We start from the raw sequence: 19,163 nt of genomic DNA, 5'->3' as shown, positions 1-19,163 counted from the left end.
TTGAGATCGTTAACAAGATCCTCCCATGTAGTTCTGGGCTGATTCCTCACCGTTCTCATGATCATTGAAACTCCACGAGGTGAGATCTTGCATGGAGCCCCAGACCGAAGGAGACTGACAGTTATTTTGTGTTTCTTTAATTTGTGAATAATCGCACCAACTGTTGTCACCTTCTCACCAAGCTGCTTGGCGATGGTCTTGTAGCCCATTCCAGCCTTGTGTAGGTCTACAATCTTGTCCCTGACATCCTTGGACAGCTCTTTGGTCTTGGCCATGGTGGAGAGTTTGGAATCTGATTGATTGATTGCTTCTGTGGACAGGTGTCTTTTATACAGGTAACGAGCTGAGATTAGGAGCACTGCCTTTAAGAGAGTGCTCCTAATCTCAGATCGTTACCTGTATAAAAGACACCTGGGAGCCAGAAATCTTGCTGATTAATAGGGGATCAAATACTTATTACCCTCATTAACATGCAAATCAATTTATAACTTTTTTGAAATGCGTTTTTCTGGATTTTGTTGTTGTTATTCTGTCTCTCACTGTTAAAATACACCTACCATTAAAATTATAGACTGATCATTTCTTTGTCAGTGGGCAAACGTACAAAATCAGCAGGGGATCAAATACTTTTTTCCCTCACTGTATATACACACACACATACACATATATATATGTATATGTGTATATATACACATATACATATATACATATATGTATATTGTGACAGACCGGTAAGTGGGTGAGTTAAGAATGAGCCGTCCAGACAGGGGCTTTGTGGAAAGGACTCTTCTGCCAAGGTAAGTTTAATGCAAACCAAAATGTAATACACACTCAATTGAACAAAACAAAACAAAAAATGCCTAGCCTTGTCCAGTCCTACCTGACTTTCTTCCTTCCCTCTCTATGACCACATCTGTCCAGGAACCCAACAAACACAGGGGAAGTCCTTTTGGGAAAACTATTTCACCCCAACCACCAGCAGGTGGCAGGATGACAATTCCCAGGTTAGAATGTCCGTGTCCTGCAATGGTGGACTATCCCCACAATCCCAGGTTCCCTAAACAGGTTTTTGTCTTTCCCCAAACCACAGGGTATTTTATTATTATTCGAGTAACTATTAGCAAGGGGTTGGCGATTATACTCACTCGCCAGTATACACTCTTACCACACTATACACATTGGCAGTTTGGTGGTACATATCCCTCTGTGAAGTGTAAAGCTTGCAACAGGTTCTAGTAGCTCCTCTTATGCTTTCTCCCAGCTCATGTCTGTCCCTGGCTGCAACCTCCCACCAACTGCCCTGATTCACTCTGCCTGCTCCCTTATATACACAGGAGCCCCCGCCCCTTCCTGTCTCTACTGCAGGGGCTCCTGGGACAAGTAGTTTTCTACCTTGGGTGGACATTCCTTAAAGGGACGGAGCCCCGTTCCGTCACTATATATATATATATATATATATATATATATATATATATATATATATATATATATATATATATATATATTTGCTTGGAGATCATGTGACAAGGCTTTGTTAAAAGTAACTATGTAACTTGTACACCAAGTACATTTTAAATTAGCTACCTTTTAGTTGTACTTGAGTAGTTTTTATACCAGTACTTTTACTTCTACTTGAGCAAGATTTCATCAAAGTAACAATACTTCTACTTGAGTAGGATTTTTCAGTACTCTTTCCACTTCTGTTAACTATTAACTATTGTACTGATTCATGAACTGCAAGAAGCCTGATGTCCTCAGACATATACCCTAGTGTGGTGTTATTTTAAACACTTGTGATTTAATTGAAATTGAAACAGAACTGAATGCAGGGTTTACTTCCTTTTGTGTGTGTGAAGCACATTTATCAATTTGTGTTGTTTATTGATTCATTTATCTAATTTTGCACATGCATTGACTTAACACGAAACACCTGAAAAACACTTCTTAAAAACAAAAGTGGACAACTAGTGCCACAGACACTGATGAAGGCTTGAGGCCAAAAACATGTTGTCATTGTTCTACATAAATGAATTGTAAAGAATCTAGCATGCGGAGTGTGATCCTTTATTTATAATGTAAGTATAGCGCACCAAAAAGTCACAGCGCAGAGGATCTGTGAATGAAACGGTAACACAGTTAGACCGTAACCATTACACAGGCCAGAGGAGGCTGGTCCATAGCGGCAGAGTAGATCAGTAGCCAACGAGTGTAAAATAACATGACGCAGTGGGCTGGTCAGAAGTAGCTATGAGACAGGGTACCTGAAGTTGGGCCACTGACAGTTACAGTCTGGCTGCAGCAATTGCAACATAATGCCAACAAAGGACAGGCCGAGAAAACGGAAAGAAAGGGAGCTACAGCCCAGGGTAGCAGCTCTCCTCTATCCTGGATCAGGCCATCGCAGGAAGGAGGATGAGGGAGATGTATTGTATTGGTTAGTTTATTATTTTATTTATTCAGAGAACAGCCTTTTTTCAATTTTGGCCCTGGCAGTAAACATGAAGAAGACAAAAATATTGATCTCTCAAGAAAAGGCCAGACCTCAGGGAAACAAATACCACTGCACTCTAGGCAGCACCGCCCCAGAACACACCTCAGACTACACTCACGTGGCCTGACTATCAGTGCGTCAGGGGCTTTAACCTGGCAGTGAAGGCACTCAAAGGCAACGCAAGAAGAGCTTTCTACGCAAGCAGAAGCGGATTCTATGACACTGATATTCCAGTCAAACTCTGGCTCAAACTAATTGACAGTGTGATCCAGCCCATTGCGCTGTGTAGTGAGGCAGGACTACAGGACTGCACTAGGTGGGACAAACACCCAATCGAAACGCTGCATGCTGAACTCTATAAGAACACACTGCAAGTTCACAGGAACACCAAATTGAAATTGGTGATTGAAATTTGCTTCCATCGAGACGGTGTGGTTTAGAAAGTAAATTTAGTATTAGGAAGAACAAAAGATGATGTAGCTCAATCCAGTGGCGTAACACAAGATGCCGGGGCCCCTGGTAACTATGGTGGGGGCCCAAAGTCTAGCACAGTGCAGTGTTTGTAGTATTCTGTAGAATACTGTAGTTAGCCACACAGTACGTTTATTCATTTCCACATTCATAATTCATATATTGCGAAAATCACTTTTTTCCATTTATGGTGCTAGAAATCAAGTACAGTATCCCAACCTGCACCCGCCGCGCCGCACATCCGGGACATCACGGAACAGCGCGCCTGCGCAGCTGCGCCCGTCGCGTGCGCTGAGGGCGCTCGGGCGCGGTTGCCGCGGTGACGCGTCACAATGCGCAGGCGCGCTGTGCCGTCAGTCCGCGCCGCTCGGCGCCATTAGAGATTCAGACGTCGGTGGAAGATGGCGGCGAAACAGACGTGAGTGTCTGACTGTCACTGCAAGACTCTGCCTTGTCTAGATGTTAGTCCTAGTCGGCAGTAGTCACCCAGCAATCATATTAAACACCCGTTTCATGTAATACAGGCTACTACACAAGCAGATACTTTGATTGGGAGGCGTTTGATTCCGTGTGTATTTTACTCATGAGGCTCGTCTCATAATCATTGCAATAATAACACATGATGATCGTGTATATTTTAGATAAACAATTGCACAGGAGACATAGCGAATCAAGTGAACCAACACGTGTGCTATACGAGAAGGATACCTATTGTAACTGCTTGCTTAATACGTTTAAAGTTTAAACTGGTGAATATGCATGCATATCTTACCTGCCAATGGAAAATGTCTTTGGGGTTGGGATTCATACTTGAATTGCCCGGACTAAACTATATTACACTGCCTTGTTATAGTTTTAATACGGACATTATTGTTTAAAACTACACTTCATAATGATTTGACTTGATGGTCAGCGTTTATTCACACAAAATAATACAATCAGTAAAGTGGAATGAAATGTAACCCAGAATTCCTGTTGTCTTTTAGTGTGACGACACAGTGGACGAGTCTGAGGGTTTGGGTGAGTGTCTGTTTGGAGGACTTTTTACTGACTATATAATAAGACATAATGATACCATATTTAGACTGGAGTTACAAATGTTGTTCCCCCTTTAAATATCTGATCTTTTGATTTGATCTGCGAACCTGTGCCAATCTTTCGTCAGTCATTGTGCCGGGGCAGGAGTGCACTGTGGGAAGACGGGACTGTTTTAAGTGTGATTTGTCCCTCTGTAGAGACGGACAGTCCCAGAGAGGTGAAAGCGAAGAGCAGCCAGGAGACCTTGGCGTGTCTCTCACTCACGATGGAGCCAGACCTATTTTGCTTGAAGTGTCTGGAATATCTTGAGGTGAGATTTGAGCGTCTGTTTGTCAAGCTTATAAAGTGTGTGTATTGTGTGAATGTATAGTAATTTTAGGGATGCACCGATACCACTTTTTTCAAACCGAGTACGAGTACTTATATTTGGGTACTTGCCGATACCGAGTACTTAATAAGGCAGTGTTTCTCCCATAAAAATGACAATTACCATCAAAGTGCAATGCATTTGAAGACGGTTTTTATTTGTCATATAAATAATATCTGAGTATTAAATAAAATGTATAACAGGGGCCTATTTCTGACATCCAAAAATGAACATAAAACTTTCTGTGTAAACAGACACAGCCTCCACACCGGCACTGTCTCCACATTTCAATTAAATATCGAACTCACTGAATAGCAGTACTACACCACAAAGCCTGCTGTAACAGAGCGACTGAAATAGCCATCATACATTAGTGCGTCTCTAAGGACTGAGCCTTTATTGGAAAGGTGAGAGGCAGGCTCTTTTTGATGAATAGAATAGTCTCGGTATGATCAGCTGTGAGCCCGTTTCTGTTTACATCTACAATATGTGACACTGAGCTGCACAGCCGTTCGCTGTCAACACTTCTGCATGGTGCCGAGAGATATCTGCACGACATTTGGGCCAGAGTGGGGAACCGCACTTTGTTAACTACCCAGTACTGCAGTGGTTTGTCTCCCCGGGAAATTGTGGTCTCTCCAAGGTATGTCTACCTGTGCGGCAGGACCTACTGGAGCACTGTTCAGTGAAGCTGATGCTTGCTCATCTGCTATCTCATCAAACGCACTGTATAGACTGCTGCTGGCCTGGACCTGCACGGTTTTCTGTCAGGTGGTTCCCCCTGATCCTCCTGCTTGTCTGCCTCTCCTCCGGATAACCTCTGCAGCTCCATCATCACCATCTCTATGGCCTCTTTAGCAGTGTTAGTGCTAGAGGGAAAAAACGATTTTTAAATCTACAACAGAGAAGAGGAAAAAAACATTTTAGCTGACAACAGGTATATTTGCCTGAGTGTGTTGCCACTTATTACTGTAAAGTAAATGTGTTGCCACTTACTAAGCTAAAATGATCACTTCTTAAACTAAATGAATTCAATCAAAGTGAAATAAACTTTTCAGCAGGCCATAATGACATATTTAGTTTTTTCTCTCTCTCACACACACACACACGCTACCTGGGATCGAGTAGAGTTGCGATTCAGTAGAGCGGGGTTTTTTCCACGTCAGAAAAGCGCCTCTTGACAGCTGCAGCTAAGGTTCCCTTCATGGTTTTGATGGCATGGTCCTCATCCGTTTCTTTGGTTAAAAAATCTTTTCAGCACAGTGACCGCAGGAATCACGTCTGCTGCCATAGCATCAGAAGAGCTCACTTTTCGGGTTAACTCCTCAAACAGAGCCAGAACAGTTAAGCGTCTTATCCAGTAGTGTCCACTGGTGAGCGGTGAGATTGTCAGGGAGCTCATATTGGGACCCGAATATTCCCAGAGGCCGTTTTTGCTTGATCAGACACTGTACCATGTAGAACGTGCTGTTCCAGCGGGTTTGCACGTCTTGCTGGAGTCTTTTTATAGGCTGGTTGAGCTGAACCTGAATGTCTTCGAGGCGGGAGTAGGCTAAGGTAAAATGCACATCAATCCACTGCGCGGTTAAGCTGATGAGTGACATCGGGCAGACACCGTGAGTCCAAATATCAGTTGTGAAGCTGAAGGCGGAAATGTCCTGCAACAGGCTGCTAATGTGCCTTTTCACAAAGTCATGCACCTTTGGTAGGGCAGTATCTGTGATGTAGCGACGAGTGGTAATCTCATACCTCGGCTCCAGCACGCTGAGAAGGCGACAAAATCCTACATTATCAACAACCGACAATGGCTGGTCATCAAGTGCAATGAACTCGCCAATAGCCTCTTATTTTTTCTGCCCGCGGGCTGTCTCTGGACATTTTATTTCGCTTCTCCAGTGTTTGGTGCAAAGTTAGCTGTTGTTGCGGTCCTGTGCTGCTAGCATTAGCAAACTCCCAGAACTCTGCGCTGTGTTGTGTCTTGAGATGTTTGATCAATTTGCTGGTGTTAAATGAGTGTTTTTCCTTTCCTCCTCTTGACAATTTAGCAGAGCAGAGCTTGCACTCTGCTTTACTTGTGTCATTGTCGTTGATTTTAAAATATCTCCAAACTGCTGCTGTCTTCTCCGTCTTCCTGCTCTACCAATCTGAGTTGTGTAGTCTATTCTTATGCCTCCTGCTGGCCATGGAGTTTCACGTAATGCTGCCATGAAGTGGTATTGGTGAGTGGTATCAGGAAATTTTTCCAAGTACGAGTACATGGGCACAGTATCGGCCTGATACCTGAAACTGGTATCGGTTTCGTTGCATCCCTGGTAATTGAGTGTCTGTAGGAGTAGTTTGTTGAGGTTACGATGTGATGCACATTTTTCCATACAGCTTTCAGTGTCCTTGTGCACAAAGGGTTCAAGATATAACATGGTGTCTGTTATGCAGAGAAGAGACATTGATCCGCGCGAGGCCTTTTGTCAATATTGTAACAGTTCTTCTGAGTTGTGCTGTGTCACATCCCTCCTAAGCTCTTCCTCCTGTGTTCCTCTGCTCAGCTGGCCCATCCGACCCTCGTCCTGCAGGCCGTGGAGAAAGTTCTGCGCAGCCAGATCGAAGACATCAGCTCCTCCACAGCCAGGAAGGTCATTGCTGTGGCTGCTAGACTGATGGGCAGCGATGCGGTGAGCCACTTGCTCCTGTCAGGCTCTTCCTGTTTTTTGTATAAAGATTCTTCTCACTCAGAGATGTGCCAGGAACACTGCTGTCCCCAGAAAGCCTTCTCAGACTCACGCCCCTCCTCTCGTCTTCCCCTGACCCAGAACATGCCTCTCGACACGAAGCAGGCAGCCAGTGACGTCCTGGTGGCCGTGGGATGTGGGTTTCCGGGGGAGGTCCTGCAAACCATGTGTGTCATCGATGAAGATGTACAGCCAGAGATCATGTGGCTGAACACTCTGGCCCATCTGTTACGAGCCAACGGTGAGTCTGCCTGCTCCTTCCATTCCTGAAGCCACTTTGTCAAAGGGGTTTCACCCCATGCTGGGACAGCATCTGTGCGCTGTACGGGAACTGAGATGTGCCCTGTTTTCGACCCTAACCATCTGTTGTCTGTGTTTGCAGTGTCCGGCACGATGCCCCATCTTTTGAATGTTCTCACCAGGCTGCTGCCCCAGATGGTCAATGTCCTATCAGTGCACTCAGTGGAAGCCCACTCCAGGGCTCCGGTGCAGGTAGCGCTGTGCTCAGGTGAGTGAGGGTGGCAGCTGAATCCTGCAATGACAGATCCCCAAAGGGCGCCCTTGTTCTTCTTTTTGTTTACGGTTTAGTTCAGCGGAGCTGAGCTGTGAGAGAGTGGAGAGTGACCCCAGTGTCTGTTTTTTTGTCTCCCAGTGCTCACCAGCGCCTGCACCAGCCTCCAGGAGTATGTTTCTGGCCCCGGAGGGAGCGCTGACCCCACAGTGAAGAAGCAGGACTTCGCTCCAGTCATTGACTCTGCCTTCGAAACCATTTTGAAGTGCTGGCTGGTGCTGGACGGCAGGAACCTGCAGGTACGGGCCAGCGGGAAATGTCCGGAGGAGGGGGTGGTTGTTAAATATGGACTGGCAAAATATCCAGCTCCACACATGAGAATGTCTAGAGTCATCTAGTCACTTGTTCTGCGCTGTGAGTCCTGTATGTGCTCCTATGTCCTTCTGTCTGTGTAGTCACTGAGGCTTCAGGAGACGCTCGTCGGTGCCTTGGCTGCCATGTCGCCCCTGCTGAGCCCTGAGACTCTGCAGGCCAATGTGACCCAGCTGGTCGCCGCTTCAGTGGAGGTGTACAAGCACAGCTCCAACGGTGAAGCCCTGGGCCAGGTAGGACTTTCTCTGCTGTCTGGGGTAACAGGGGTGGGCGAGATCAGACCGGCTCCAGATTAAGGGCTTGGTTTTATGTTTAACATCAGGATCAGGGTTGGGGTTGGTTTGGTTTATTGTTTTGGAGTCCATGTTAACAGCTCAGCCGGATTCCAGGTCTGTGAACCGGCCCACAGTGCAGTGTGAGTCAGCAGCTGTGTTTCTTTATTATTATTATTATTTTTCTTATTCAGAACGTGCGACAGATTCTGTTGGCAGCCTTGGAGCCGGGCTTCACTTCGCACCATGTGGCCATCTACTCCTCCGTGGACAGCCTGCTGCGCGCGCTGCACCAAGAGGTAGGTCCCGCTCTGCGGAGCAGCCGAGACGCACCGACACAAGGCTCCCGTGCAGCCGAGCGGCGCTTCCCCCTCGGTACGCAGTGACCGTGTCTTTCTCCTTCAGATCTGCGCCCGTCAGGAGACACGGCCGCCCGTGGACGAGGACAACGCGGTCCTGTCATCACTAACGCTGCTGGGTACGTCTCAGTCTTTAATAAGTTCTTTATCCAATTCTATACTTCATTTAAACCCCCTACTGTTTCAAATAATTACAAGGCTCTGATTTAGGAAATGATTAGTTCAGTTAAGGGTTCAATTAAGTAATTGAGAGCTCAGCAGGGTGGGTTGGGAGCCACTGTTGATGCAATGAAGGCTTTCGTGGGCGTCTCTCTCTGTGGTCCCAGGAGAGAGTGCGCTGGCCTGTGTTGTGACCTCACTGCTCTGCCTGCCTTTTTCCTACAGCCAACGCCTTCCCAAAGAAGGTGGCCAAATTCATCGTTGGGCAGCTGAAGAGCAGCAGTGAGCCGGGCCGGGCCGGGTCCGCGGCAATGCTGGCCCACCTCCTCCGCGCCGCAGGTACCGTCCTCTCCCCCGTCCTGTCCCGCTGCGCTACAGCGCTCTCTGCTGTCTGACCTCCTGCTGTCATCGAAACTCGTGACAAGCATTTTAATAGACAAGGCCTCGGTCACGCGGTTTAACGACGCATGCGTTGTAATATAGCGTGTTATTGTGAGGAAATCGAATGCCACGGTGTCGTGTTGCTGTTGCTTGTACTGTAGTTGTTGTAATTGTCTCTGATACTTGCTCTGACTAGCACTAAACTTATTGTATACTGTGATGTATTGTTTCATACCTTCTTATTGTCTTGTAATTCTTTGTGTATATTGTGTTTACAGTTGTAAGTTGCCCTAAGGTCTTCTGGTCAGACATAAATAATATCTGATAGTTGCAATAGAGTTTTAGAAATATCGGGAAGACAGAATAAACACTTCCATAATTATGAGCAGAAGACTTCAAATACACTATAGACGGCTTGTTCAATTTGTTCAATTTGTTCAATCTATAAATATTTTAGTATAAATTCCGTTTACTTATTTTAGAACAGTTAGAAATTCAAAACAACTTTTCCAAAGCATTTATTTTCATCAGTGAGCCTCTTTTGCCTGCCGTTGTTATAATAATAATGAATATTTTGTTTTCTAATGCAGTAATTCATAATTATACTACCTTAACTGGGAGCTTTATGAACCTGCACTGAATTGGGAGTCACTGTCTCGTTGCTTTCACCGTCACCAGAGCAGCCCGTTGTGTCTTGTTCTAAGGCACCCAGACTAAGTGCTTTGGACATTTCTGACGCTCCGGCACTTCAATCTGATACTTCTAAAATTGAATTGGCCTTCATAACCGCTTAAGTAAAATATAAACAAAACCCAAAGTGACGTCTACCGAACCGGCGCAATCCGATTTCATCAGCCACGGATACCGAGAGAACCTGCCATGTGGTGTTTTTTCCGATTACCAAACCTGATCCTGCCGAATCCGTTACAGGGAAGGCCGATTCCTTGGCGCCACGGGGGCCCGGTGAGCCCTCCTTCTACGGCCCCTCCAGCACCATCTTCTGCAAGATCCTGGAGGGCAGACGAGCCCAGCTGAAAGAGCAGGTCAGGGCCAGTTTGGAGTCTCTCACGCCCGCTGTGTTTCCTCTCGCTGCGCTGGGCGGCAGACTGAGTGCATGTCTCCTCTGTCCTCCAGGTCCCTGAGATCCTGCACGCTGTGCAGCCCTGCCTGCCCCACCTGACTGACCGGCAGCTGAGAGTGGTCGCCCACATCGTGTCCCAGTGCCCGGAGGAGCTCACCAAGGCGCTGCTGAACGAAGCCCTGCCGCTGGACCGGTGAGCCCCACAGAAGCGCCTCTCTCACAGTGACTGTCTGCAGTGCTGATTGGCTCGTGTGTCACGTCAAGGAGCTCCCGTGTGCCTCTGACTCACTGTGTCTCTGTCTCCCACAGCTCCAGCCGTGTGCTGTGGAGGGCCTTGGGATCTGAAAGCAAGATGTCCCGCAGGCTGCTGGCTTTCCTCATGAGGAAGCTGCCCAGGGACCCGGCTGAGGACTGTGTGTCCGCTGCGCGCCGGACCCTCGCTGTGAGTCCCCAGACACTTACTCACTGTGTAAACCAGGCCGGGAACATCGCAGGACTTTTCATTCACTGATGTTTCCACTGACCTGTCCGTGATCTACTGACTCTCCAGAAAGCAGTACAGAGGGGCTCTGAATGGGGTGCCTTTTCTCTGACTGTGACCCTGTGTGTCTCTCCCGGTGTCAGGTGACCACTGCCATGCAAGAACTGCTGGCCGTCCCAGGGGGGACGGGGCCCTTTCAGAGGGTCTTTCCCCGGCTGTTTGGGGCCCTGCTTCTCCACACGGACTGCAGAGAGGAGATCCCACAGGAGGCCGGCACCCCCAGCCAGGACACGCCAAGAGAACCAAGTATATCCAGGTGAGCAGGTCGTACTGAGTGCCGTCTCGCTGGGCAGACCCACAGGGTGTCTGTTCACAGTGTGGTCACTGATGGAGCCGTCAGTACCTCGCTGGTCTGTGTGTGAGTGACCTGAGTGGCCAGGAGGGCCACAGTATGAGACGCACTTGATTCTGCTGAGTGTTGGTGTTCTACAGGGCTGAGAACTGTCCTCTCCTCTCTCCACAGAGAGATCGTACTGGCACTGAAGGCCCTTCTGGCCCGGGCCAAGCTGAGGAAGGCGACCGATCAGCTAAAGCAGGAGGCGGCCTGGGCGAAACTGCGGAGCCCTGACAGCCACCCCGAGGGCGTCCGTCTCCTGGCCAGGTACGGGTCTCCAAACTAGCCTGTCATTCGGGGCTTCCCTTTGTCTACTCCGTTCCCGAGATCGGTTATCTATTGTCTCATTACGGCTGTCCCTTTATCCTCCAGGGCCATGGTTGAGCACGCCGGCCCGCAGCTCCCTGGCATCATGGAGGTCCTCGTCCCTTCCCTGAGCTCTGACCGGGAGCAGCACAGAGTGACGGCCACTGCCTTCTTCTCCGAGGTGAGTATGTGGCTGAGGGCTGCTCTCACTGCGCCTCGCTCTGCTGTCTTGCAGCTGCTGGGCGGCTCGGAGAAGCCACTACTGAAGAGTTTGAAGCGCCGAGCCCAGGACCCCTGTGTGCGCGTCAGGCTGCTGCTTTTCCAAGGCATAGAGAGATCCACAGCTGCCCAGGTAAGGACTTGTGCTGGATGCCCAGTGCGGACGGGGACGTGGGGATGAAGCCGCTCTGTCTGTGTGTTAAACAGTGAAGAGAGAGATGCATGTTTCAATTCCAAAGCCACCACTCTGTGTGCAGGTGACAGAACACGGCCGGGAGCTGCTCGCCATCCTCTGCTCGGGACTACAGGACGCGGACGTGGCGGACAGGCAGGCGGTCCTGGGAGCTCTGTCCGCCCTCTCACAGGTCCTGCCGCACCTGAGACGGGACAGCGTCAGCCGGGATGTCGCTGCAGGCGTCCTTGAGAGGATCACTGCGCTCTGGGAAAGAGTGAGTCGCTGTTTAAGGCTGTGGTGTCCGTGCAGGCTGTCGTGCTCAGTGTGTCACAGGCTGTGCTGTCGCCACCAGGGTTGGGAGGGTTACTTTTAAAAAGTATTCCGTTACAGAATACTGATTACCTTGTTTTGAAAATAATCTGTAAGCTAATCCGATACATTACTCCATTTCAGTAACGTAATCAGAAAACTTTTAGATTACTTTTGGAATACTTTTCTTTATTAAAAAACAAAAGCAGCCGAGTTCTAGACGTGAAACAAAATGCACTACACATTCTAATATGGATGACGGATTGAAATAGTTTATTTGTATCAACAGCTCAAACAATTAAAATGAATTAAGATTTGCGTCAGTTTAATTATCTTGCATTTTGTAGTAGTGTATGATTTTTTAAGCCAGTGAAACTGAAATTACAGACAATCTGTGGCAACGCACGTCAGTTTTGTAACAAGAATACACATTACCATAAGACATTTCTATTTGGACAATTAATAATCGGATCAAAATATAATGTGAGGGGGCACAATATTCCCCCTTTTGCCCCCCGTGGCATCAGGCCTGATCTTCATACCGTTACATTTTTTACAAACCGACATAAATCAGACATATCAATAATGTGTTAATGTCAAAGAAGCTGCATCACGTTCAGTCATTTTAATGCAGGAGTTGGTTTCAGTTTTCTGCTAATCACTGATAAGAAATAATAATAATAATAATAATAATAATATAGTGAAACCTATTTTCTTTCAAACTTAAATAGGTACCTTGTCTGTAAATTTTAAGTACGCTTAATGCTTATAAAGACTACAGTTTATTTTGTTCTGTCTGTGAAGATATGTTACGTTATTGTATCACCGGTTTCAATTCACCAGCACCGAAAACAGATTGAGATCAATGCAATTAGGGCGTTATTTTTAAGTATCAACAAGTGAGGAATGTTATGCATCTTGTTTCTGCAATTAACACATTATTGATGTCTTACCTTCTTTTAAGTGAAATCTATCGGTTTGTAAAAGTTTAAAGGTTTGATATGTGAGGATCCTGACGGCACACTCTGTCAAGAGCACGGCACGCCACGGGTCAGGACTAGTTTATTCAGTCTGTGTGATTTGTTTTAGACTATAAACACGTTGTATGATGTTGTTTTGGTATTATATTAAGTCTTTCATTGTTAAGGTCACAGAACCAGCTAGGATGCACAGGAACTATTTGTAATGTATGTGCATGTATATTAAATTAAGATATTACTGCAAATACAAATTATGTTATCCTATCAATGACGTTTTTGGTTATACTATTTCTGTGCTGCCGTTTTGCTTATTATGCTTTCATAAAAATGTTATTATTAAATCATATTTATTATAATTGTGATTTAAAATTCGTATTTTCTACTCGCATGTCAAGCACAATTGTATTACAGTTGCACACATTTTAAAATTAAAATCTTACTCTATATGTTTTTTTTTATTATTATTATTTTAAGTTTAGTCCTTGGAAGCAGACATTGACCCGTGGTCGTCACATATTGTATTGCACTTGCATATTTGCTCAGTTTTCTTTCTTTGGAAGCGAACAATTGCCTGTACTTCCACGAGTGAAATCCCTGCGACACACAGTGCTGTCACAGCGGCCGCAGTAGAGCTGCGTGTTACTTCTGTAATTCTGTAATCTGATTACGTACCGCCGCTATTGTATTCCGTTACTCCCCAACCCTGGTCGCCACTCTGTGCCTGACCCTCTCTGCTTGTTTCCAGGAGGAAGCGGAGCTGCGTTGTGCCGGCGCCACCGTGCTGGGGAACCTGTGCAGGTGCCCGGCCGTGACGGCCCACATCAGACATGAACTGCAGGTGGCCCTGGTGCAGCTGGCGCTTCACCTGCAAGACCCCAGCCCTGAGGTGACCCAGGTAAGAGCAGATCAGACGCCACCGGGGCGGCAAACCCAGGAGGGGCTGCAGGGGCTTTTAAGAATATCAGAAGAGTTAGACGTAGAGTGAGTCCTGGCATCAGTGCCCAGTGTTGAGTCTCAGCTCGTGTGTCTGTGCAGGCCTGCCTCCTGACCCTGAACAACAGTGGCTCGGTGCTGGATCTGGACACCGTCAGGACGCTGATCTCCAGGAACCAGGACAGAGGGGCGCTGTTCGTAGACGGCTTTCTGGAGGACCTGGCCGCGGTCTTGGTGAGGACCAGTTCAGCCAATCCCACTGTCTCACATGAGTTTGGCTCCTGCAACACGCAGTGCCGAGGCACACACGTGTGACGTTGTGTATGAAGGACAGAGATGCACAGAGATGTTTGTGGCTCTTGAGTTACAGGTCTGCTGAGAGTCCCCGAATCTGACTCCTTGTCTTTTCCAGGCATCTGATTTCCCCGAGGCGCTGGACGGGGCCTTCAGCTGCGTCCTGGACTGTTTGAACAGCCGCTCTCCTGCAGTCAGAGCCAACGCCGCCGTATTCACAGGTGAGGAGATGAGACGCCTGGGCAGGATGTGGCCCATGATGGAGCGCACAGGCGATTGGTATCGATTCTATAACGCCACTGAAGAACCCATGGAGCTGAAATGTTTCTGTGGATCTGGCACGGCACTGTTTCTGTGTTGAGTTGTGACTCGGTGTCGCTCTCTCTTGTCCACAGGGTCCCTTATTAATAACACCCCGCAGGCCCATCTGGGACGCCGACGGTGGCAGGAGGTGGTCCGTGCTCTGATGCGGGCCGAGCAGGTGGAGAGCGACGCCCTGGCTAAGAGCTGCGCCGCCCGGGCCCTGGAGAACTGCTCCGCCTCCCAGCGCCAGAGCGCAGCGACGCAGCCCGTGTGGAAGAGGTTCTTCGGCCCACGAGGAGACGGGAGGAGATGAGGTCGCACTCTGCCGTCTGAGCTGAATGACTGTGTGCCTGAGCCCCCGCTCGCTAATGAGGTGCCATGAGGGACACAATACTGAGACGCACTGTATAGACACAGTATATACTGAGACGCACTATATCGACGCAGTATATACTGAGACGCACTATATAGACACAGTATATACTGAGACGCACTATATAGACACAGTATATACTGAGACGCACTATATAGACACACTATATTCTGAGACACGCTATATAGACACACTATATAGACACAGTATATACTGTGAGACGCACTATATAGACACAGTATATACTGAGATGCCCTATATAGACACAGTATATACTGAGACGTACTATATAGACACAGTATATACTGAGACGCACTATATCGACGCAGTATATACTGAGACGCACTATATAGACACACTATATTCTGAGACACGCTATATAGACACACTATATAGACACAGTATATGCTGAGACGCACTATATAGACACAGTATATACTGTGAGACGCACTATATAGACACAGTATATACTGAGATGCCCTATATAGACACAGTATATAGTGAGACGCACTATATTGACACAGTATATACTGAGACGCACTATATACTGAGATGCACTATATACTAAGACATACAGACTATATACTAAGACGCACCATATACTGAGGCGCACAATATAGATCCACTATATAATGACAAGTATAGGTCTCTGTGTCTCTGTTCCTGGTCTGTCTCTGTTTCTCTCCATGTCTGTCCGCGTGTGCTCGTGTGTCCACAGGTGTCCAGACCGCTGCTCTGTTGCTCGGCTCAACTGCCGGGCCGCTGTGTGGAAGAGCCGCATCAGGTCCCGGAGACGCCCAGACACCTGTGGACACACGGGCACACGCGGACAGACATGGAGAGAAACAGAGACAGACCAGGAAACGGAGACCTGGATTCAAACAGGGGGGTCTGGCTCAGAGTGGGCAACAACACAGCTGAAGGTCCTCTATTTAAACGAGATGGTCAGCTCCCCCTTTTCTTCTGTCTTTGAGCTGCAATGCATTATGGGAGTCACACAGAGTTCCGGTGAGGCTTTTCTTCTATGCAATGGAAAACCAGCCTCTTTAATATTCAAAGCTTTCTTTTCATAAAACACTTGCATTTTTATACATGATGCACCTGGCTTGTATTAGAGACGCCCCTTCTGAAGACATGCAAGTTATTATCTAACCAGCAGTGTGTTCACCTGTCCTGACGAGCGCTTTATGGCCGAAGTGCTGTCTCTATTCGCCGGTCATGAATATTCATGAGCACAAGACTGCTGAGGCAGATCCTCGATCTAGGAGGCGGGGTTTGTTATCGGAGACAAGTGACGGATTGGCGGCGATTCAAAACGAATAGTCAGCGTGTGGATCATTATTATTACTGTCAGTAGTAGTAGAAGTCGTAATTCTGATGCCATGAAGGTGTTCGGTATTTAATTGTGGCAACACAACCAATAAGAATCTCTTTTCCGTTTTCCGCTGGATGATATTCTGTACATTTTACTTCATATATAATACAAAAAATACCGAACATTTCCGAGACATTAGTGTTACTGATTTTCTTATATAAATAATAATAATTACCCACAGGCTCTCGTATGTTTTGAATTGCCGCCGATCTGTCACCCGTCTATAACAACCAAACCAGGCCTCAGGCTTGATGTGCTCATGGATATTCATGACCGGCTACTAGAGAGAGCACTTCGCTGATACAGCGCTCGTCAGGCCGGGTGAAAACACTGCTGGTTAAATAATAACTCGTATGTGTTAAGAAGTGTCTAATACAATCCAGGTGCATCCTGTTAAAAATGCAATTGTTTTTTAAAAAGAAAGCTTTGAATATGAAATGAGGCAGGTTTGCCATGACAGAGATGGGGAGAAAAGCGCCACAGGAACTCTGTGCGACTCCCATAATGCACTGCTTCGGGTAAGACGGAAGTCCCGATGTTAATAGGTGGGGCTGACTGTCTTGTTTCAATAGAGGGGCTGTGACAGCCTTTATTGACGCCCGGCACACAGTCTGGGGGTAAAGCAGCCGTTGCTGAAAGGGCAAGAGCGCGCGCTGGAGTCTGGGGGGCTGAACGCGGCTCAGTCAGTACGATGGCAGACAGCAGCGCCGGGTGTGTGTTCTCGAGAGAAGACGCGACTAATCTTGTGATGCTTTGGGCCAAGTGCGTTTATTCTTTCAGCTGTTGTATTTTGAAATAAAAAGATGATTTTAAATGCACTTGATGTGTTATTGTTTTGATTGTTTGGTAGTTTGATTTGTCTGATGCGTTTACAAAATGCACTACATTAACGCACTACTAATGCATTTGACCTTTGACCTTGTCCATTCCTATCGGAGCAGGTGGCCGCACAGCTTGTGTTTCCGGGTTCTTCTGTTATTGGCGCAGACAGGCGAGCTTCACTGGCAAAACCCGTCTGAACGAGAGCTGCGCCCAGCTACTGCCCTTCTGCAAACGGCCCCCACCCGTGGGATCCTTGTGGGATCAGTTTGCTTCATAGTTGTGCCATTTCAGTTCAGCTAACATAAAGTCATTGTTGGGCACAATTACATTGTTACTGGTCTCCATTGTGGCTGTGTTCCCATAGTTATCAATGCCATATTGCACTGGAATACAACGCACTGACTCCTCAACGCGCTGACCGCAGCACACTGAGACACTGCGCACTGACGCACTGACACGCTCGCTCCCTCAAACGCTCGCCTGTTCACTCTTTCAAACAGTCCGATCCTCTCCCCCCGTGTTCTCTGGTGTGTTCCTGGCGTGTTGCAGGTGACCAGAGACCCTACGGTGAGTCCGACGCACGTCTTTCCTGTCACCGATTATACAGTCATGACTTCATCGTCTCCCTCACACTTTCCCAGTGAGCGGTAATGGGACCTGTGTGTCTGGGCCCCTGTGACCACAGCTGTGAAACTTCTGACTTCAGATTACCCTGCGTTTTGCACAGCTTTAAGATAATTAATGAATTAAATCTAACAATCAATCTATCAACAATCCCCCACCCCCTCCCTGATTGTGTTGCAACGTCTGTCCTGATTAGATCTTAGTCCACAGAGACCAGTGTCAATAAAATCTGTTCACTGAATTTTCTCATTTGCTTTCTTTTGTTACTTTGGTTTTCGGTCAGTCTAAAACGCCTTCATCAGACAGCTTTAGTGTCCTGATTGATACACACAGACCCAGGGCCACAGCACAACAGATGCAAAACCTAGCGTTACTGTGCTCTGGGGCAGAGTTGTAATGACTCGAGTCAACGTTCAAAATACGTGACTCGAGTTAAAACACAAAAGTCTCCATCAGACTCAAGTCATTGGCTTTATGTTATTTATTCTTGTAGCCGTACTACACCACTGATGGCACCAGCTTCACATTCGGTTCCTTAATTGGCACTGGGAGAGCAGGCAAAGTGGGAACTACATCAGTCTTTGTTTAATGAAATGTCAGGAGGATGCAGGGGAGCAACGGAGATAAATTGGATAATAAACAGAATATAACTAAACCATCTTGAATAAAAACACTGATTTAAAAATGATAGGAAATTGAGAAAGAGCTGCAGCTGGACTGAAAACCAGAGTACACCACGGTAGGCTGGGCAGTGCTCCGGGTTTGCTGGCTCCAGAGGTTCAGCTCCAGCTCCAGCTCCGGAGCGGCTCTGGTGCAGCTCTACACTCCGGATCCGGCTACTTTTAACCAGCTCCAGCTCCGGAGCCACAAAAAACAGTGCAAACTAGGATGCCATCATTATAAATAATGATTCATTTTTACTTATTTTATGTAAATAACTGTTTAACAAAAACAAAATATTAATAACAAACATCTGTTTAACCATTCAAAATTGTAAAGATGTCTGTGGCAATTAGGGTTGCCAGCCGGCCAGTATTTTAGCGGACTGTCCGGTATCTGTACACTACATGGCCAGCAGTATGTGGGCACCCCTTCTAACTAGTGTTCAGTGGCAAAAACTCCCGTTTCAATCCATTCTGATTTCATGTTGTAACACAATGACAAGTGGAAAAGACCAAGAGGGGTGAATACTTTTGAGAGCCACTGTAAAATCAAGCCACGCAGCATCTCCTTAGACAAGCATTGGCAGTAGAATGAACTTTACTGAGAGCTCGATGACTTTCAACACGGCACCGTCATAGGATGCCACCTTTCCAACAAGTCAGTTTGTCAAGTTTCTGCCCTGCT

The 19,163-nt window shown here is 47.1% G+C and overlaps 1 protein-coding gene across 1 annotated transcript; it reads left to right on the top strand.

Moving 5' to 3' along the window:
• Positions 1-3,294: 3,294 nt before the first annotated feature.
• LOC136767416 (maestro heat-like repeat-containing protein family member 1) lies at positions 3,295-17,188 on the top strand. The gene is made up of 22 exons (XM_066721180.1): positions 3,295-3,380; positions 3,949-3,982; positions 4,198-4,310; positions 6,911-7,036; positions 7,175-7,334; positions 7,476-7,601; positions 7,746-7,903; positions 8,060-8,209; positions 8,443-8,547; positions 8,654-8,726; positions 8,992-9,105; positions 10,078-10,190; positions 10,282-10,421; positions 10,538-10,670; positions 10,853-11,025; positions 11,233-11,370; positions 11,476-11,761; positions 11,886-12,077; positions 13,838-13,987; positions 14,128-14,259; positions 14,438-14,540; positions 14,715-17,188. The coding sequence occupies exons 3-22, from the start codon at positions 4,266-4,268 to the stop codon at positions 14,933-14,935; spliced, it is 2,838 nt and encodes a 945-aa protein (XP_066577277.1). The 5' UTR covers positions 3,295-3,380; positions 3,949-3,982; positions 4,198-4,265; the 3' UTR covers positions 14,936-17,188.
• The last annotated feature ends 1,975 nt before the right edge of the window (positions 17,189-19,163 follow it).

The sequence above is a fragment of the Amia ocellicauda genome, chromosome 14, assembly GCF_036373705.1.
Source record: "Amia ocellicauda isolate fAmiCal2 chromosome 14, fAmiCal2.hap1, whole genome shotgun sequence".
NCBI classification, from domain to species: domain Eukaryota; kingdom Metazoa; phylum Chordata; class Actinopteri; order Amiiformes; family Amiidae; genus Amia; species Amia ocellicauda.
The sequence above is the reverse complement of the archived record's forward strand: the minus strand, read 5'-3'. Positions and strand labels throughout refer to the sequence as shown.